At 40.9% G+C, this 21,951-nt stretch overlaps 1 protein-coding gene across 1 annotated transcript in view; it reads right to left on the reverse strand.

Moving 5' to 3' along the window:
* Window positions 1-21,951, reverse strand: part of LOC141467562 (contactin-6-like) — a 90,122-nt gene that overhangs the window by 55,424 nt on the left and 12,747 nt on the right. Inside the window, exons 4-5 of the mRNA XM_074152166.1 lie at window positions 9,550-9,645; window positions 790-993 (exon numbers count right to left, since the gene is read on the reverse strand). Of these exons, the coding sequence (XP_074008267.1) occupies window positions 790-993; window positions 9,550-9,645 (300 nt within the window). The remainder of the gene's footprint in view (window positions 1-789; window positions 994-9,549; window positions 9,646-21,951) is intronic.

Raw genomic sequence — 21,951 nt, forward strand, 5'->3', positions numbered from 1 at the left:
TGATAGAATGAGTCTGAGAAAAGGAATAAAGCAGTGTCATGAAAAGAAAGAAAATAGTCAGAAAAGATCTTTAGCATTTACACTCACAGCTTGTACCAAATTATTAACTTTTGAGCCGTGAAACTATAACTTTGTTTCGGGTGATCTGATTGAATAGATTATAAAGCAGCAGAGTCTCCTGTTGGAAGTATTATTCTATAATACGCAGCTGAGTCTTATTTATCCTAGAAATATAACTCTATACAGACTTTTGTTACTGCTTTGCAAACAGCGCAGGTATATTGAAATTTAGGTGAGCAAACTTACAAAGCAAACTTTGTGTAAAGCTTTCCCAGGTATATATTTCTCACTGTGAACATTTAATTAGAAGCGTTGCCAGAAAGATATTTGTATACGTGCGGGTGAGTTTCTCACCTCAGTGACTCACTTTGAAAGAGTTTTCTAGATTTGATATTTGAGCTATACCCAGATTATAAATTTAAAGTTTTGACGGATTTAAATCTCAACACAGGCATCCCCAAGATGAAAAACATCATCATACCATTTGACATTCTCTTGCTATTTGTCAATGATATTGAGTGCTGCTCTCTTTGCATATATTTGTCTCATCATCCCTGTCCCGACAGTTCAAATCTCACTTCAGTCCAGCAGAAACTGGGATCACGTCACGCCACAGCTTTTTACCGGGAGCCTTTTACCTCCAAGAGGATGTACAGCAGCATCAATTCCCAGTAACTGGAGATGGACCAGTTAGGATGCTTTTAGCCAAGGATGGCCCAGATAACTTACCGTCACTGCGGAGGGTGAGAGGAGTGGGTGGCCCCCGTGCACTTTGCTCCGCTTCAGGGTTCGTTACAACGCAGGTGTAATTGCCCACATCCGACGGCTCTACTTTGGCAATGTACAGATTTCCCGTTTCTTGGGAAACAAAGCGGCGATTATCTTCCTGAACATACAAGGTGTTATTGTTGAAGATCCACGTATAGGACAAGCCTGGAAAACACCAGACACACGTCAGGCATCTTTTCCCGTATAATCTGCTTCCCATTAGTGTTTAAACCCAATATTGCCAGTGGAAAGAACGAGTCAGCTACAGGGCAAACCATGGGGGAAGCACAAATTAGCAAAGGCAAGGTAAGCACTGCTTTAGTTTTAAACTAATTTCAAGCCACTTCAGAAGGTCACCAAAGTTTCTGTCCCCTGCTACTTTTCATTTTCCTGCTTAGCTTCTTTTTAAGTAGGAATGGCAGCGCTGCAGTGCCATGAGAGAGCTGTTTTAGTAAATAATTTCTGTTTATACCACTTTCCCTCTGAACATCCAGAGAGCAAATTGCTGGTCAGCGTTACAGCTCCTTTCTTGTTCTGTTCCCAGCCGTGGGTAAACTAGTTTCCTCATCTTTCATTTGTCTCCACTAGAAATCAATGAGAAATTCACAATAAGCCATGGAAACATAGTTATTTGGCTTTTTTTTTTTTTTTTCAAATTCCTGCAAACAGGCTTGATTTTGTTCTTACTTGTGGGGTGAACATATTTCATTAGTATTAAATACTGCTTTACTCAGAGGTTCTGACCAGCATTTGGTCACTTCTTTACTGTGAATGTGGAAAAAATGAAACCGGTAACATGGAGCTTTATCATGAGATTCTCATGAAGGGGGACCTCAGCTGCATGCAAATATTTTGGAGATTATTTAATATTTGATCTTATTGCACATTTGGCCCTTCTGCTTATCTTCCATACTTATATTTGCTCCATGTTTCTTGTCCTAGTCTGACTTCCTAACCTTTTTCTGCCATCTTTTCCCATACAGCGTTTCACAAGGCATACCTTAATAACGTATGTCTATAGCCTAGGCAACTTAAAATTAATTTGACTGGCCCACCCTGGAAGTGCAGGTCTCCATGTGAGCTTACCAGCCAGGGACCCTGCTTTGTGGAAGGGCTTTTTGGCCACTCGAGGTGTCCTGCCAGCCCCACGCAGCGGCTGCTCCGTGGCGCTGCCGGCTCCCAACAGCGGGAGCAGGGCTGAAATTCTGTCTCTAGTAAGACACTGTAAATCAGAAGTTTCAAAACCTACCAGTTTAGCTTTCCTTAATTAAATGTATAATTCATAAGCTAACAGTGTTCTGCCAACAGCTTCATTTTTACACATTTCCCCCATCAACAATCCCATTTGAAAAAGATTATTTACGTTTCCTTCCCTCCCTCAGTTACAGCACGGGTACAGTATGGTAATAAGTCTGCAAACTCCAGTAGTTTTGGGGAGTTTTATGTTATAGTCTTCTAACATTTTAGGACTCTCATTAGAAATGATGCATCTCCAGGGAGCAATCAATGACACTTTCTATACTTGGCTAAATCCTGCAATAGGCTCTGTTTTACTACAGCTTAATGCTAAACTTTTTTTTCTGGTGTAAAGCAAACCTAGAAGATGCACCAATTCCTAAAATAGTGCAATCCAGCACGTGTGTGTACGTATACGTGTGCATACACACACGGTAAAAGCACCATGTTTTCACGTTTGCAAGCCTGTGTACTTTTAGGTACCTGGTTAAAGCATCTATTTACAGAAGAAAAATCTGGAGATGGGTGGGTTTTTCCACGCAGAGGATCAACCTATAGCCAGATATAAGTGATATAGCCATGACCTGATATGTTTTTCAGAGACATACTATATAGAGACCTTGTTTCTGTCTCAGGCACTATAGTCTGGCCGGACAAACAGACCAAAGTGACTCGTGGGGGGGGGGAAACTCTGGTTTCAACTGATTCTTTGAAGTTCTCTAACCTGCAAGTTTGGGACTGCAATGAAAAGGCTGAAGATCTGCAGGGTAAATACTTTAATCCACCTTCAATGAAACAGAATGATGGAAACTTGGGATTTCTGTGGAAGAAATACCTTGGATCTGCAATCTCCTCAGATTTCACAAGAAAACCCGAGGGCCAATGTCCTGGTGTCCCTTTTGTGACAGCTGGACCCCTTGCTTTCCTCCTCACACAGACCTGCACAAAGGCACATATGGGCTTATGTGCCACAAAACTGCTCGGAGAGGCTGAACCAGCGATAGCTGAACACACAGACTCCCATGAAAGGTTAGTGCACCTAATGATAAACTGGAGGTTGTTTAAAAAAACAAGATAAATATGAAAAAATGAGTTTGGAGGTTCCCCTTCCAAAGTCCAGTTCTGATGCTGCTAATTACAGGGCTGAAGAAAGCTCTGACCCACTTTCCCAGGGGTTACCTGGTGGTTGCACCATGATACCTGCCAAGACACCAACTGCATGCCTGTGAAGAACCTTCAAACCATCTTATGGACACAATCAAAAAACAGAGTCCTACTGTGGGACCCGGGGATGTAACTACATTTTCTGTGTAGGACAGAGTATACAAATCCTAATAAAACTCTATTAAAACCAACGTTATGCTACACAGAAATTCTTCATGAGGTCAATTTGTGAATTAATTAATCAGTAAGAGGAGATCCAGTCTTTGTCTGTCCTGATTTCAGTTCTCAGGGGGTTCCAGTTGACTTTATGTTCCAAAGTTTCTGTTACTCTCTCCCTGTCTGTACTCCACCACTGCCTTGGGGGTCTATTGATGACTTTTCCCCACTAACTGGGAACAAGTGCAGGCCCTTCCTTTTCATATTTAAATCCTCCCTCCACCCCCAGTATGAGGGATATAAATACTACTGTTCTTCTAACTGCGGGTTCATCATCACCAATCCGCAGGCCATACTTGCCTAGAGCCTAACTCAGCTCCACTAAACTCTGTAGAAACCCTAATTTTAATTGACTTCAATGGGAGTTGGATGAAATCTCAAGAGAAAGGAACCAAACTTTGGAGCTCAAACTTTTTTTGTCTTCTAAGGCTTAACACTAGCAGCCTACTCCCTTACACAATATCTTTTCTTAGCAAGTTAACTGACAACATCAACAGACGTAATAGGCTAGAAAATGTAATTCTGTCTTTTATAGAAGAAGCTACTATTACTTAAACATTTCCATTTTGGGTCACTTTGAATAAATCAGATATGGAGCAGATCCATTGAATGAGCAAAGAGAAAGCAGTAAAAGGCCCATGGCCATCACTTTTAAGGTTACATTCATTTGCATGAGTAAATCAGGAGCTGGGAAGAGTCTGGTGAAGGCAATGCTGAACAGAAGGTAGTAGAGGCATAGAAGGAAAATTATAAAAAGATAGCACCCTGTTAATGAAGTCTAGCTAAAATGAACTTGAAAATTGCTGCTGCCAGCTATTTTGTGGAAGAACAAATAAAGTTACAATTATTTATTAGTTTACTAGTTTGTTTTCCATTTAACCACGGGATTTCTGAAACAGAAAGTGTGACAGTCTCAGAATTACTGACTTTCAGAGACCACTATGCAAGCGCTTCAGAATAAAAGCTCTTACACAAGTCTTTGTAATCCAAGGCAGGTGCCTATAAGGTGTCAGTCACCCCTCACTACCCCAGAGCCCCCCAAAAGTGGGTGAACTCCACCTCATAGAATCGTCCAAGTTGGAAGAGACCCTTGGGATCATCGAGTCCAACCATCTACCCTACACTACAAAGTTCTCCCCTATATCATATCCTCCAACACCACATCTAAACGTCTCTTAAACACATCCAGGGATGGTGACTCAACCACCTCCCTGGGCAGCCTATTCCAATGCCCGACCACTCTTTCTGTGAAAAATTCATCTCCCAGCCAAGCCCAGAGCCTGGCCAGGCAGGAGAGCATCACCTACCCCTGTCAGCTGGGAGCCTTTTGTTTCAGAGCTGGGAAAGAAGAGCAGCTGATAATCACTCCTGATACACTAGTCCAGGGAATATAACATTTCAGTGCTTTCCTCACCCCCTGCAAATTCAAATCAATATTGCTCATTCTGCAGGAGAACAGCTACAGGCTGGTCTCAGGGAAGAGACTCTCCTTCCCACCAGAGCTGGCAGGAAAGGATTAAAGATTCATAGGAGAGTTGAGAAATAGGAGCTGAGAGAAAGGGACTCTAAACCCACAGCTAACGCACTCAGCTTTATAACGGGAGATACACTTCAAACCATCACTTTAAGATGATGCATTTTATCAAGTGATTGTTTAATATAAAATGCAGAACCAATCTGAGGCAGAAGTCAAAGACCCTTTTGCATAAGGCAGCACTGCTCATCTCATCCTCTCCATGGTTTCCCATCTCCTTCCCCATCCTTCCGCTGGCTGAGGAGTTGGCATATTCCCACACTACGCAGGTCCACAGGGCTCCCACCTTCTTAAGAGCATTTTTTGGTTGCTTTTTTCTTTGTAGCCTTGGTATAGCAGTGTTAGTACAGAGAAAAGCCTCCAGACTCAGCATCCCAGCTTCAAACCCCAGCAGCTCTCACACACAACTAAATGCAAATGCAGGAGTGATCCTGCTGCTCCTAATGAGATTAGCAGCTTCCTTAAAGCTCTGCAGGGAGCCAGCATGAAGGAAACAGGCCTTACATCAGGCTGCACTTGTAAGATAATAAATGAGTAACAGTCCACCCCACAGCCTTGTGTCAAGTGTTACCATTTAGGCAGCAGCTTCTTAATCATAGAAGGGTCAAGCTCATATATTGCTACAAAAATGAAAGCTTCTTCAGACTTCTTTCCTCCTTCCTACATGCTTTTCTCTATATCCCAGGTCGATATAAAGTACTATATGTTGATTATGTAGGAGCAGAAAAACCGAAGAGCTGACCTGAAGAACTTAAGCTAAAAAAAAAACACTTCCCAGAGAAAGACGTACAGCTTACATCCTCACCTCTGCACCCCAGAGCCTCACTAACAAGCAGGGGAAAGTCACACGCTGAACTTTATAAGGTGTGTTAATGAGCCCCATAAATAACAACAGCTGAGGCTGGAGCATAAATAGGCAAGGAGGGGCTGGAGGAGAAAATTAAGGATTTGGGCTGGGTCAGGTAACATGGGGCAGCTTTGCTCTGTCTTTCAAAGGCTAATTATGGGCTGTGGCTCTTTTTGTTTATTAGCTGCAATTTTTTTAATATCTTGCCTGGTTTAAGGCATAAGCCATGCCTTTAAAAGGTGGGTCATTTTTTATTTCTTTCTTGGGCCTGTTTTTATTAAAAAGGTTAATATTTGTTCATAGCATCATAGAGTAGGTTCTCTTTTGTTGTTAAAGGCTTCAGTAGAGCTTTAATAGCATCTCTGTAAGGCTTTTGTTCTCTGAGAGTTTAAGGTCTGAAGCTGTTAGAGCAGCCCTTCTGAACTTTTTTCTTGTTTCTTATCTCTTAGCTGCCTAATACATTCTTTATCCCTTATTAGAGTGAGATAGCTTATTTTTCTTGTATAAACAAAAATAGGTTATTAGTTCACTCTCAGTGAAGAAGTATGTATGCAAAGCAGGCAGTAGCATAGCTGCTCTGGTCAGAAAACTAAGTTTAGGTTATTTACACTTTAAATATTTTGAGTACCTTGAACACAGAAAAATATTTTCAGCATACGACAAACCACTGAGTGATCAAATGATAACTGTAGAGCTTGCTCTCCTGTGAAGGTAGCAGAGAACTCAACTTCAGACTGTCTGTGGTATAGGGTTAGGCAAGTCTGGCAATGTGTTGGTCTATGTAGTGAGAGGTAGAAAGAGAAGTGAACTGTTTCTCTAGGTAACATAAGGGGAAGAAATATTTCTTGAGCTCTCAATCTATCTACCTATTCCTACTTCTCAATGTTATATGGGAAGAAACTTCAAATAATAAAAAATCCCTGCTTTCTTAGGTTGTTGCCTTTTTGTCTCTTCTATTGCTAGAAGCAGATAAAGATTTTCTAGATTAGCAGGAGGCTTTAAAAAGAGAAGAAATCAGTAACCACCAGGACCATATTCTTCCCTCTGTGTGATGTATGGGTAGGGCCAGGTCTGTGAAGTGGCTCATCCCAGGGAAAGGATTGCATGGAGGGCTGTATCCATCTGCTCTGGCTCACTTGGGTGGCTTCTCAATGACATGGATAACCTCTTTCAGAGCCTGGTCAGTGTTTTCTACCCGAACAATTAACCTCAGTTTCCTTGTAGATGCTCAGACTGGCAGAAGGTTTGCATTGGGTATAGGTTGTATCTACTCAGTTGCACAGGAAATTCTAAGAGCAATTTTGTTTCCTCGTGTACAGAACACATTATACAGCTTGTATTGTCATACTCAGGATATTATAGGAAAGGCAACTCTTTTCCTGCTGGTATGGTATATCTTCCAAACTCCTCAATATCGAAGTAATTCCTGTCACATTTAAAGTACTGTGCAGAACACCTGGAATAGAAGCTGTGTGTGATGCTAGTAATCCTTTCTCCGGTAGGTATTGGGACTCAGAGGCAAGGGTTTCAATTAAAACCAGAGCTAAACATATGATCCTTTTCAATAAAAAAACTTCCTAAGCATCCTGAGATAGTATAGAGCTTATCATAGTTCACACCATGTACTTCATCCCCATGGCATGTAATTTCGGATCACAAATACAGTGTTTATGGATGACAAAAGAATGCAGCTTCTGGTCTCTAGAGACTTGTTATTTTGGATAATGTATTTTTCAGGCCTATTGGTCAACAGCTCACATCTCCAGCTTAAGAAATGTTGTGGCAAAGGCTTTGTTTATGGATACCATTTTCTCAGTTCAATTAATCTGGGCTGAACTCACTTGTTAACTATTTATTTGTTCTGAATCTCTTCTGCTCATTGCTATTTGTCAAATCATAATTTTACCCTACAGCAAGAGGAAAATATATAGCTTACTGACTCAAGGATGGATGTGTTGTCTTTCTGTCTGTCCCACTGATACATTTCAGAAGCTCTTTCAAGCCTTTTCTGCCCTTAAGGACCAGGTTTCACTTCATTTCCTTGATTATATACTTCTTTCATATGGCTGTAAACACTAAGTGAACTGACATTTCCTCTCTGTTCAAGACTTGCGGGCTTTAAATTGATTGATGGGTTTCTCTCCATCTCTGATATACTGCACCCCCTTTATAGATCACTATTTACCTTCTCATGGGAATTTGTCTTATAACTCTGTTTCCGTAAGAAGAATTGAGGAGATGTTGCTGAAAGCAGGATGTTGGTGCCAGCGCTCGGAAAACTGCCGAGCCTTTGGATGTGTGGTCGCTCCTGCTGAAAGCAGGGTTTGAGTCACCTAAAAACTGCTGATTCTTTCAGTCCAGAACAAGCCAATTTGGTAACTCTGCTAATTGATGTATCCCCCTTTTTAATAAACATTTGCTTTTCCAGGGTGAGATTTCCAATCACCTTCAGCTAGTTATGTTAGGAAACCATGGTTATTACTCCAGACTTCAAAAGATCTGAAGCAGTTTTGATCTGGGTTCTAACAGCCCTGGAGGAGATTTGTGAATGTATATGGCTCAAAACTTGCAAGAGTCTACGTTGGGGATAAAAAAAAAAAATATCAAAAGATCACTCAAGAGCTTCTTGCTTCTGGTAGGTACAAAAAGTGTTAAGAAAACATGACAGCAGCTGTGTACGTCCATGTTCAAGCCTCTGTATTGCCCTGTAAATGCTGATTTTGGAGGTGGTAACTCATCTATTAAAAGGAGGATAAGGAAAAACACGCCCCATGGTGAAGGTTGTCTTAGATGAAAAGTCTGAAACATTATGCTAACTGTATTTATTACTGGTTCATTGCTTGTCGCCTGGACTTTACCTTATCTACCTCAAAAACAGCGTTATGGTGAAGCAGCAGCAGTAGGTAATGGCAACAGATACACGGAATTCCCAAATCAATGCCCCAGAAAAATCCTTTTCATTCTTTACCTGAAACATTAAAAATTATCAAGCAACATGATCTAAGCAACCTCCTTTGATCAGAGAGTTTACCTCTCCAGAAGTCCCTTCCAATCTAAACTTTTCTATGATTTCTATGATTCTCAGGAAAGAAAGAATCAGGTATTCATGAAGAGAAGACAAACTTTTCATGACAAATCTAATATGTAAAATGCAGGATTTGAATTATGGCACTGAAGTAGCAAGCACCAAAAGGCACTCAGACCTGGAGCGGTTTTAATGTATAAAGAATTGCTGTTGGTTGCTCTTCTGCCATTCCATATGGGTGAGGGGGCTGAGACAACCAGTTATGTCAGGAGATGGTCTTTAGACCTCCATGCTTTCTTTGCTTGTGTCACAACCAAAAGAGCAATGATGTGTTCTAGTCCCTCAAGTGACCACAGAATAATAAACAAGGGCCCCTTAAGAAGTGCAAACCCCCATGTCCTCTAAAGAAATTAAATCACAGAATTGTTAGAGTTGGAAGAAACTTTAAAGATCATTGAGTTCCCACCTCCCTGCCCTGGGCAGGGACACCTCCCACCAGACCAGGTTGCTCAAAGCCCCCTCCAACCTGGCCTTGAACCCCTCCGGGGATGGGGCAGCCACAGCTTCTCTGGGCAACCTGTGCCAGGCTCTCACCACCCAAATCCAAACAAATCCAAATTTGTTGTAAAACCATACACAAATAAATTCCAGTGCTCATCAGCAGGGAATTCACACCCAAGGTAGGGCCGTTCATCGTACCTCCATGATGCGGTGGAGGACCACAGAGCAGAACTACTCCTTGTCCTTCTCTGACTGACACTATGCTTCTTGTTTTCGTTTCAAAATTTTCAAGATCTTGAGAGAGAAGGAGAAAACAAGAGCTGGTTATTATCTGTCAGATTTATACCTGCACCCCAAGCTATGCACAGTTCACACAACTCAGGAACATATTCATGTGTTCAATAGCATAAAATAATCTCAGTATGCGAGTTACCACCTTGTATGGAAAAACAGCTTGTCCAAGCCAGTATCTAGTCCTTTGGCGATCGTGAAATACTTATTTATAAAGCAGTTACACTCTAACCCTGTGAGTTTGCGTTTACAATTCCTAATTGCAAAGCATGTGTATCATTCCATCACTTTTTCTAGCATCGTCTTTTGGAACATATTAGACTCCTAGTCTACATGAGTAGGAAAAAAGCATTTTGTATTGTTTCCTTTTTTATAGAAATAAAAAGTAGGTGTGCTCTTCTATGTACACAAATGATAATTAAATATCATCAGGACTCCTACAGAATGGGTGTTTATATGATGATAAAAGTATGTTATATTCTTAATGAGTCTGTTCTGTCCTAGAGCTGGCTGCGGTAAGTAGATATATTTTGACTCAAACAAATGTTAGCTCTGGTCTTAAAGGGAAGAAAGAGGATACTTTCAGTAGGGAATCATATGATAGTGTGGGGAAATCTCTCATGTAAACATGACCGTGCCTGTCTCCCAGAGGTGATTTTTATGGTTATCCATTATATTTTTTAAGATCGCACTCCGTCTCTTCAGCTTTCTTGCATTTCACTAAGATATGGAAGTATTTTTATCAATCTTATTCCCTTTAAATAATAATTCAGTTACAAATCCTGACACAATAGATGTACTTTAAAAACTGATTATTTACTTTTTGATTCAGTTCTCATCCCAACAAGAAGACATACTTACTTTTGTCAGAGTACTTTGGGAAATGATTGCTTGAAATACATTCAAAATGTGCTTTAATATAATAAACAGTATCAGCTTCCCCGTAAAAATCTTTATTCCATAGTGTCATATACTACTTGCCTTCAGGTTATTCTATTTACCTTGCTGCAGATTCTGGTTTCAAACTATTGTTCCATTTTTCATCAGCTGAACAACTACCTGATCCGGAGTTCAATAGAGAGAAACAGTTCTCGTTGGTCGAAGCAATAATGATTACTACCTGTACAGGCTCAGCTATTTATGTCAATATATCAATTTTCTCCCCCTTAGTTGAACTTTACACGGTTAATTTTTCTCTTCCTCCTCTTCATCTCCTGTATATTGGTCTCCTATGAAGACATTGTCTACTAGAGGTGCCTGAATTGAATTAGGCAGCTGTAGCACCTCCTCGCGCTGTCACGGCCACAATAGATGGTATCTGTCAATACACCTGGAAAGTGTTTTAAACTCTGATGTTCCTTTAATTGCCTGCTGGCTAAATCTCTGCCTTGCAGTCTGGGTAGTCCTGAGGGACAAAAAAAAAGACGACAAAGGCCAAAAAAAACCCCAGGAAAAAAAAAAAATCATTTAGTTCTATTCCATCCTGTAATACTAATTGGAAAAGAAAACAGTGGATGGATATAATACGACCACACGGAGTTTAGATTCATGCTTAGGAGGTATTTACTGGTCCAGTCACCAAATGTGTGGATTTATTTGTTTATCTGATCTGAAAATTGAGTCTGCAAAAATCTATGTGCTTTCTCCTTTTTCTCTTCTTTCCCGTGGGTTAAGTGTTTTCTGAGAAGGAAAAGGCCAGCACAAAATATTTGTGTGGAAAAGTGGCCCCTGGGTCAACCGTCAAGACAGTAGGTGGAAATCTGCTTGGGTTGGCTGCCCTGAGGCTTTGCGCTCTGGGAGAAGGGGCCAGCTTTGCACGGGGGAAAAAAAAAAAGACCCTCAAATTTTCCTATTTATTATGGTAAATGGCAAAAACATTGGAAAGGTGCAAAACATTCAGATATTTTACGATTCAGGCACAAAAATAGTCACATTTCCCTCTCCTATCACTTTTCTTGAGCTACTAATACAAGGCAGATTGTGCAGTTTCTACACTAAAAGAAAACCCCAAAACTCTCAGGCAGTATGGAAAATGTCTGTAGTCTAACTAGTGGTTTCCAATGCTTCCTGCTATGGTAAATCAGGCTTATTTTTTGCTGAGAACCAAATTTCACTTGTTATAAGACACCCAAGAAAGGAGGAAAAAAAAAAAAAAAAAGGAAGCGCAGTGCAGCAATCGCGAAAGGTTTTCATGACAACTCAGAATTAACTATGTAATACTTTACTCTGAAATTGGAATAGATTTTGGAAAGTCGTAAGTTGCTAGTAGCAATTCTTAGTTTAATGACACGATATATCATGGTATCATTTTTACTCTAATTTTAGAAGCTGTATCACCTGTCTGTGTTTCTCCATTAAAACCATGACAAGTATCCCTGACTTAAATAACAAAAACGCAGTACTACTACATCTCTTATGGGATCCACTGCTTCATAATTAGTAGGACCTCCTATAAAGACAGGCTGAGAGAGTTGGGGGGGTTCAGCCTGGAGAAGAGAAGGCTCCAGGGAGATCATAGAGCCCCTTCCAGTCCCTAAAGGAGCTCCAGGAGAGATGGGGAGAGACTCTTGATGAGGGAGGGGAGCCATAGGACGAGGGGGAAGGGTTTTAAACTGAAAGAGGGGAGACTGAGATGAGATCTCAGGAAGAACTTTTTGGCTGTGAGGGTGGTGAGAGCCTGGCCCAGGTTGCCCAGAGAAGCTGTGGCTGCCCCATCCCTGGAGGGCTTCAAGGCCAGGTTGGAGGGGGCTTGGAGCAACCTGGTCCAGTGGGAGGTGTCCCTGCCCAGGGCAGGGGTGGCACTGGATGACCTTTAAGGTTCCTTCCAACTCCAACCATTCTATGATTATATGTGGGGAACAAGTTGACTTTGCCTTTTAAATCTACATTTTTCAACCTTAAATTGAGTATCAAAGTCTGTATTGCAGGAGTCCAAGCTCTTTCACAGCAGGTTTATAGTCTGCTCAATACAAAGCAGCTCAGCTTTTCCCAGTGCTGGAGAGATTTTCATCCCGTTATGCTGACTAGGGAGTAACAGGTATAAAAAAGTAGATACGGAAGCACATAAATGGCCATTTAATCTATTTGTCTGGCCCGTGACAGTACAGTACAAGTATGCTATGTACTTCCTAATATTTTAACCCTTGTTTAAAGATCTCCAGGAACAGACGTTTTCTTTAGATGGTCCATTCGAGGGCTTGACTCTGAGCTTTTCATGCTGCATCTTTTAAAAACCCCCACCCCCAAATATGGAGTAGGCCTAAGCAAGAATGATCTTTTTTTTAATCTGAAGTTGATTTTGATAGATAATTGTACAAAATTAATTTATTCAGTGTCTCTCTCTGTAATAAAGAATCATTGCATATTAAAAAAAAAAACCCAAACCTCTGAAAAGGCAAAACAAAGCAAAATGAGTAAAAATAACTCATTAGGGGAGTTGGTCTTACTTCTGTTGGCATCTTTATCGGGCCCTTTCTCCAGGCAGGCAGCATCTCCTACGAAATATTATGACACCTCATTCAGATGGAATTCAATAACGAGTTATAAAATTGTCTATTTTTGTTATGTAGCCCAGGGTGATGAGGAGAGGAAAAATGTGAACCCTCAGAAATGACGTTTCTTTTGGCTGGAAGCAGTCTTTTTCCCCAAAACATTTTTTGCATCCATTTCTCCCCCACCCCGGTGGGGCTGTTTTGTATTTTCAATGATTAATTGCAGTCTAAAGCATATTAAATATATATTAAAAAAATAACCTAAAGATGAATATAAATGTAGATACTCTACTTTGCTCATTATTCTGAAAATCTGGCTGATTCTCCAATGACTTCTCTTTGCCCTGAGCGGGCACTTACACCAACAGAGCACAACCACTCTTCTCCCAGTCACTGGTACCTAGCAGAGCTTTATAACATAACATGACATAATTTAATGCGGCATAATGTTGCTTGTCAAAAAGAGTATCAAATAAGATGGCTAAGATCAGGTGTTTGGCACACTTCTAGATTGCTAATATGCACTTAGGAATTGTACAACTATTTAACAGATGGTATATTTGCTAACTTCGGTGTTTCTGCAGAGATCTATAAATAAATTATCACCTCGTCCTTACATAATGTCTTCTGTTCTTTGTATTTATCTCACTTTATGAACGAGTTCCCTCACACTGAGTTTTAAGAAAAACTCAACTTTTCCCCGGCACCATGCGTGTTGGCAGGTTATTATTGGTCCAGCACAATTAATCAGCTGGATGTGATAACGAAGGCATGTTGGCCAAGCCAAATGCTCTGGCAAACAAGTGATTCTTCACAGGGAAGAGTGGAAATATATGGACTCAGCTGCACGTGGCAAGAAGGCATCATCTTCGGCTGGGAAACATTTCAGACCTCAGCAAGAAAGGTGTGTGCTCAGAACATATGGCGTTTTGTGGAAACTGAACCAGAGGATGACAGGGCTTTCTCTGATGTAACTGGGAATACTGGAGGAGAAGGAGGCTCTTAGCTCCTTTCCAGGTACGAAGGGAGAGATGGGTAGAAGGAATGGGCCAGGGCTTTCCTGAGTCAATAATAACCCCCTGGGGTCATGGAAGTGATGCTGATTGATGGCAGTGAAGGTCTTCAAAGTAGATATTCAATTACAATAAAAACATAGGTTGAGAAGAATAGTGTTTTTTGGATGAAGATGACCATTGTGCCACTGAGAGAAGGAAAGCAAATCCACAGCAGGTGAGGGGTTCACCTGAAGTGATGATCTATGGAGACAGAAACCAACTGTGACTGATATACACAAATATTTCCTGCTGCAGTACTTAATTAATAGGCTAATTAATAGGTTCAACCACACAGTACTTTTTCTTCAGTGTTCTAAAGCTCAGCACTGACAGGATTGCCGATTGCATCATGAATATCTAATTTCCCCACCACCACCACTATTACCCACACATCTGTTTTGTGTTTTTTTTTTTTTAATATAAAACTGTCTTAAAATTGTTAGAGTTCTAGGTTTAACTTGCACAACAAATGTGTGAAGACACGATCAGTTTTCCTGGGATTAGGGAACTACTTAAATATGTCTGATAGGAACAAAAACCTAATCACAAGTAGCAACTAATTAATTTCACTAATAACTAATTAAAACTTCCAATCACATGTTTGAAATTCCTTAAACTGCTCAGGGACAGGTTTAGCATTTCCAAACCAGTCCATCTTAAGCACGAGCATAGGACAGCTCTGTGTTACCGAAGAGCAAACAAGGAAACTGGGGTGTTTTAATATATGAAATTGTTACAGGCAATTAGAGGAAGTCCAATTTATCACCTTGCATAATTACTAACAGTTCATCTGAATTAATGTAATTTCATGCTTTCTTGAACTTTTGATTTTTTTTTTCATAAATGTTTTGTCATTACATAATCCCAAATATTATAGTTGTAATTACTTGGTATTGAAATGTGCGATGAATGTTAAGGAATTAGTAGTAAGAGCACTTTACAAATTAGCTACGCTCCTGAGGACAAATCAATAAAATTCTTCACGTTTCCATGTGGCTGTGTCAAATTGTGATATATCACATTTGTTCCAGTTTCTTCTGTTTCTCTTATGGGCTTTGATATATTGCAATATGACTGGTGTTACTGGATGTGATGTATCACAATAGAAATTCTCTCGCAGGGAAATGGGATATAAATTACAACCTCAGCAGTTTTTAGAAGCAGCTCATGGTTATGATTTCCTATAAGCATTTCTAACACCTCTGTTATGAGTCTACAATTAGTTACCGTCACTTGCCTTTGACTGTAATGAATTAGGAAGCCCATTACTAAGTGTGGGTCTGAATTCAGTGCCCAATTCAGAGGAACCAGGTCTGTAAAAGCCACAAATAGGAAAAACTGGAACTTACTGGTTTTTCTAAATGATCTCAAATTCTGGGAGGTCCCCTACTTGGCCAGGTTTTAGTTTTAATTCTTTCACATACATCAAGTCCCAAACTTTTATTGGGCTAAAACACTTTTTAGATTGTGCCTGTTGCCAAGAGGTTGTGATCATCTGTTCAGACCGTTCCAGAAGACCTCCTGGACATCCAGCCATGTCTCTTCCTTTTTCTGAACCACCTTGTAGGAGACTAGCACCAGCCTCCTGCAGCTTGGTTACCAACAGGCTGTGTCATGGAAATTTCTGTCTTTCTCCAAATATCTCCCAAAGGAACGGATAATCTAATTTCCTACAACTTTCACTGGCAAGTAAACTCCTTTTTCAGCTTTCAGAACTGTAGTAAACTTCCTAAGCAAACCCTCTGACAGTTCTTTTGTCTTGATAATCGTGTCAATACATTAATCTTTTCCCTTTACCATCTAATCTCAATTTTTTAAATGTTCTAATTGATTTTCTATGAATTCAATTCTGAGATTAAGAGCGGTGTTATCTCTAATTAAGGTGTCTGAAAGCTGCTTAGGGTTTCCCATTTCCTGATTTTTAAATACTTGCATTTTCCACTAAAGACCTACTGAGTTCTGCTCCTTTCCCGTTTGAAGCACGTGAGTCATCACAGGGTTTGTAGGACTTGAAGATGCTTCAAGCTGAAGCATCACCACCTGTTTCCTTTCACCAGAACAGGTTAAAAATCAACAATAATTCTCACTTTTGTTCTAGATTTCCACCTAAGGTGAACACTGCATCTCACTGTTAAAAGAGAAAGTTGTCCTCTCCTTCCCCCCCGACGAAGGCCACCGGGAGAGCCCTGCTCCTCAGTGCCCCAACGGAGGGTCTGCCAAACCGAGAGGGAAAAGGCAATCACTGGGTCTTGTCCTTCTCCAAAGCTGCATAATCAACCAAAGACCTTCATCACGGCTCCTTTATTTAGTTAAATTGCTTTGGAGCTTCTAAGGGGAGAGGAACTGTAATTTACACATTAGGATGCACACAGGCCCTAGGTCCTCAATTCAGCTTAAATGGCATGAATAGCCAACCCAGGCACTAATTTTCAAGGTGGGGAACAATAATTTCTGCCACAGCCTGATTGTCTTTTTCAATTAAAGAGTGAAAATGCCCTTTACAAAGTAATATCAAGCTTCTCTAGAGGAAAAAATGGAAGGTCACAATTAAATTAAACAGAGAGAGTGGGGGTGGGAGGGGGAATCCTTGTCTGACTTGATTTTTTTTTTTTTTTTGTTCATGCACCAAGAAACCCGCTGCAAAGGAACATATGCCATGAAGCTGTAGTGCTGGTCTACAGCTGGTTTTTGGTTTTTTGTTTTTTTTTTTTTTTTCCTTTTTACAGAGTTAGCAGCATAAAATATTAATGCTCTCTTCTGAACCGAACACGGGACTTGCAGCGAGCAGTAAGTGTTGATGCAGCCTTAGGGCTCTTGCTCCAAACCCCATCTGCAGACCAGAGGCATATGCGAGGATCTGACCCTCTCAAAGGGAGGGGGATGTAAGAAATATATTTTTAATATTTTATATTCCTGAACAGTTTTCTCACTTGTCACGGCAGAGTTCATTTGTCACCTGTCATCACAGAGTCACTTTGCCGTCTGCGTAAGTTTTCTCCAGATTGGAGTGCTCTTAAAAACAGATTTCTCTCCCCAGCCTAAATCTCACAGGCCAGATTTCTCCCTGCCACAACTATACTGGTTTGACTGACTTACACTGGAGATGGCCCTGGCTCCCTGTGTCAAACCACCTCTTCACAGAGGTGTTAACTCTTACCCCAAACTGGCTTCTTTCATTTTTATTTGCCTGTGCTCCCACAGAGCCCTGGTTTCCAAGGGTGCCTGGAGATGGTTCATGAACTCACCCCTTCCCTCGGACCTTGACCTCCCACTGCAGGCTATTAATTTCTTTTTATAATGCTTCTACCGATGAGATAATAATCTATACTCACAATATGTACAATAAAAAAATGGCAAGGAAGAGAGAACTCCCGTATACTGCCAAGAATGTGCAACAAATGTGTCCAGGGATATTTCAGCCCTTCCCCAATTCCTGCCCAGCCCTTTGGAGACACCACTGCTTTCATAGAATCATAGAATGGTTTGGGTTGGAAAGGAGCTTAAAGATCACCAAGTTCCAACCCCCTGCCCTGGGCAGGGACACCTCCCACCAGACCAGGTTGCTCAAAGCCCCATCCAACCTGGCCTTGAACCCCTCCAGGGATGGGGCAGCCACAGCTTCTCTCATTCCAGCTGCAAAGCCATCAAAGACTTCATTCCAATGGGAATTTCAAGATTTACCCAAGTGATTGATGTAAAGGATTTTTGAATGTGAATGTTCTAAGTGGGTTTTCAGGTGTGGTATATGTCATTAGTTGTTCTTTCAGGAGCATTTGGAAATGAAGAGTTACAGCTCAGTGCATTCTCGGTACCAGATGTGATTTGCCTCTTGAGAAAAGCTGTGCCTGTGCCCTTGTTCCTTCATCCCATGGAAGGTACCAACGACACAGACTGTTTGTCCTTCTTGAACATAAGCTACACAATAGAGAAGTTTATTTTGTACCTTAAAAGCTTTGTATTAGACATAATCAACCTTCACTGCAAAATAACTAATCAATATATTTCATTATTTTTATTCCAAAAAGCCAGTCATTTATTCCACATCATTTACTTCAGTACATTTTTTCCTTGCAAGCCTCCACCTGTAACTTCTTATTTTTTGTCATACCAAAGAACGAAGAAGCTCATGTGGACATCATGGATATTTCATTCAATAATTTATCGGAATCTAAGTCATATTGTCTGCAATGAAAGTAGAGCAGATAAAAAGAAAATCACCCAGACTGCAAACATAGACTGCCTTTATTCTTTAGAAATATTAAATTTTATCAATCAGATTCTAGCAGCTCTGGGACCTGCAGATGCTTTGTTACCTCCCATATCTCAATCACATATATTGCTTTTCCAATACAACTTGCAATGGGCTGATTTAGGATAAGCACTTTCACAGGACCTACAGAATAGTAAGTAATATATAACTAAAAGATAATCTTCAAATACTTATACATCCCCTATTACTACTTTATCTGACTACCTCCCTGCCTGTAACGCTCCTTCCAACATCTCTGTAACGTGTGTCTCCATTTCCTAGATAAAGAATTCCTGTTCAAGAAGAGCGAGAGCCTCCTTTTATAATAAAAGTTTAAGCAACTACCTATTCCATTAGGCAAACCTAATGGAATAAAACAGCTTTAACAAAGTGTCCTGATACAGCACAGCCTTGACGACGGTGGTTAGATACTCTGAGAGAGATGTTTAAAACCATTTGAGAGAAAAAAAAAAAAAAGGCAGCTTGGGTTTCTGCTGTTGCATGGTCTGCTAGGATATGAAATAAAAGACGAATGTTGCTACCACCAGCTCCGGTTCCTGTGTTGAACAAGAGAGAGGAGCTTGTGACTGCCCTTACAAGCAGTGGTGTCAATGGGCATTAGATGGGCTTTGAGAACCCAGACCTGGCTCAAACCTTTAGGGAATGATGGAGAGAGCAACCCCTTTTATTATGTAGACCCGTATCTTCTTTGTTTAATATTTCAAGCTGTTCTTCCCATCTTCAGGAATTCTGGATATTTCCATAATCTATTCTTTTAGTATCTGAGCTTTAAAATAGAAATGCTATTTTAAAATATAGAAATATATTCAATACAGAAATCCCTGCCTTGTCCTGTCACCAAGCAGGTGAAACCCTTCCAGGCTTCCTGCTTCATCGCTGTCGAAGGGTGGTCGATGGCTCCTGCTTTTCCTTAAGCCTCGTGAGAGCCAGTGTGTACACAAATGTCTGCAAAGAGATAAATACTGGAAAGCTCAAAAGAGATACAGAGAGATGATCTAAATGTGGTGAGGTCTTGCAGCATTTTTGGTCTTTGAGTGAATAAGCTATCGTTTATAGTCTGTTCCCTGCAAATACTCCGCTCAAAGTAGTCTTGAAGGAAACAGTGCCCCATTTCAGAGCAGCTGGAGCAGCGTACGGAGCCCTTACAGCGATGCTTATCAGTTTCTCACCATGTTTTTCCTAATTTTGTGTGGAAGCATTGTCAAGAAATGTAAAAAGAAAAGAAAAGATGCCTGAGGCTGCTGGGTCTGCTCCATGGAGAGCATCCATTAAGCAAAGACCTTGATGTAGACTCCCACCACGGTGAACTGCTGCAGAGAGTGCTGGAGCATTGGCACAAAGTGTCCATAGCAATCAGAGCTGATAAATGGAAGTTCAGTTGCTTTTCACTCCAGGCAGAGTTTTGACAAAATGTGGGCTTTATTTCCAAGTAATAAACCGAATTCTTGATATATTTACTGTTAACTCATTCTGTTCAGAAGCTTGCACTCCACCGATCCATACACAGGGAGAGGCAGGTGCTGCTGCTGCAGTTATATTGGATTCTTTTAACTGTGGTTAAAAGTCCAAAAGGCAATTTTGAGCTGTAAGCCTTATTTAGTGACACAAGGAGAGATGGCAGCAGTATTTCCATCCTCTAGCCAGGATCAAACGGCAGGGAGCATTGCCATGGCAGGTTGCATCCTCTTCTCACCTGCTCATGGGAAGATGGAGATTGTGAGATGCTGCCAGAATCATCAGGAGGGCTGGAAAAGACACCAGTTTAGATCTGATTCTCCACATATCTGCAAGCTGAGGTGTGTTTCTGCATTATACACAAGGAAGCCCTTTCAAACAAATGCATTCATTTGCGTGTGTAGGTTTTAAGATGATGTGCATAGAGACAAGTCCATGACTTTACCTGAAGTGTCCCTATAGAGGATTAGGGAATGTAGTAAATGAAGGAAAACTTTGGGGGATATATCTTTGATGGTGATCAGTGAACGTTGAGCTTTTCCTCCTGTTTGCTCTTCAGTTATCGGTTGGCCATCCCCGAGTCTGTACAGAAACGCCTAACTGAGAAACATATACCTCCTTTTGGAAAAGAAAGAAGTCGCAGTGTTTATTCTTTCAAAATAGCTGCTCGCTGGCCCCATCAGTACGTGCCAGCTGTCGCGTGCGGGGATGAATTAACCATCAGTTTAAAGACCCAGAGAGCTTTACTCGAGGTGGTAGTTACAACATCCAGCACACCTTTTAATTAAAAACGATTGTTCAGAGGGATTTCTGTACAATACAGCCAATCCAGGAGGGTATGTGCCATTTAGACTAAAATTCATGCATGTCCAGACTTTGCAAATTCAGACTGTCTGATCTAAGCGTATTGATTTTTCCATTTTCTGTTTCAAAGCATATACTAGAAGGAAAAAGGGTTATGACATTTTGAGGCATGCTGTATTGCTTTGCAATGTTTGTGTAATTTGTGGGCAGTCAAAGGTAAATAACGTGATGAAGTAATCAGCTGAAAAGCAGGCTTTCATGCGAGCTGAGCATCTCAGTCAGTCACTCTGGCAGGGCTTCGCAAATGCCCAGACTGCCAGGATCTAGCAAAAACTAAACAGACTCCATTGCTTTGAACGTATTCCCCCTGAAATGGTTAAATGCTAATGATGGGCTGCTATTTTATGTTTCAGAATGGGAAAACTCTGTCCAGGAAAGAATTATTGCCTCTCTAATTTGTTATTTCAGCAAAACTGGGTCCTGCCTGTCTGACAAAAAAGCACGTGAGAGCACTTGGGAGCTGAGATTTTGATTCCAAGTGCTCCAGCACCGTCGCTCTCATCCACGCTGCTCTGAGCACCTCGGGAAGGAGGGAGGATGTGTGTCTTTAGAAAAAGGCTATCGAGAATAAGCACCAAGCAAAACTCCTGAGCACCCCTTTGAAAAACGTAAGAATATGGTAGCAGCCCAAAAATGCCAAAGAAAATTCCTTCCTTGGTCTGGGGAAACTTTTAAGTATGTGGTCTGATGTCTCCACTCTGTGCCCTCCTGTGCGGTTCAGGACAAAATGGCTAATCCTAGTCATGAATTTAAATTATTGTCATTGTTTCTCAGAATTCATGATTAGTAACAGGGGCCTGAGGTCTGAGGAAGCCGCAATCATCATGATTGTCTATCATGGCAGAACAATTTGGCTGAGAATCTCATTTAAGATCCCCAGGCTACGAAATATTTTCAATTAATATTGAATTTTATGGGTTTAAGCCCTGAATAGCTATGAATTAGGTTCACGCTTGATTCTTTTTCATGGTAGAACACTTCTTTTTTCCAGTTGGTTTAATTGTACTTCTTGTTTCTCCTATGTACCTGTTAATGTCTCCGTTACAGACGTGTATGAGAATTAAAAGAATTAGTAAAAAGCCTGGGCAGACTGTGTTACTGCTGCTGGTTCTGGTGATTTCCCTTAAGACCCGTTGTTTGCACACAGTTACTTTTACTTAAAACTGATGAAATA

Source organism: Numenius arquata, chromosome 8 (assembly GCF_964106895.1).
Source record: "Numenius arquata chromosome 8, bNumArq3.hap1.1, whole genome shotgun sequence".
Lineage (NCBI taxonomy): Eukaryota > Metazoa > Chordata > Aves > Charadriiformes > Scolopacidae > Numenius > Numenius arquata.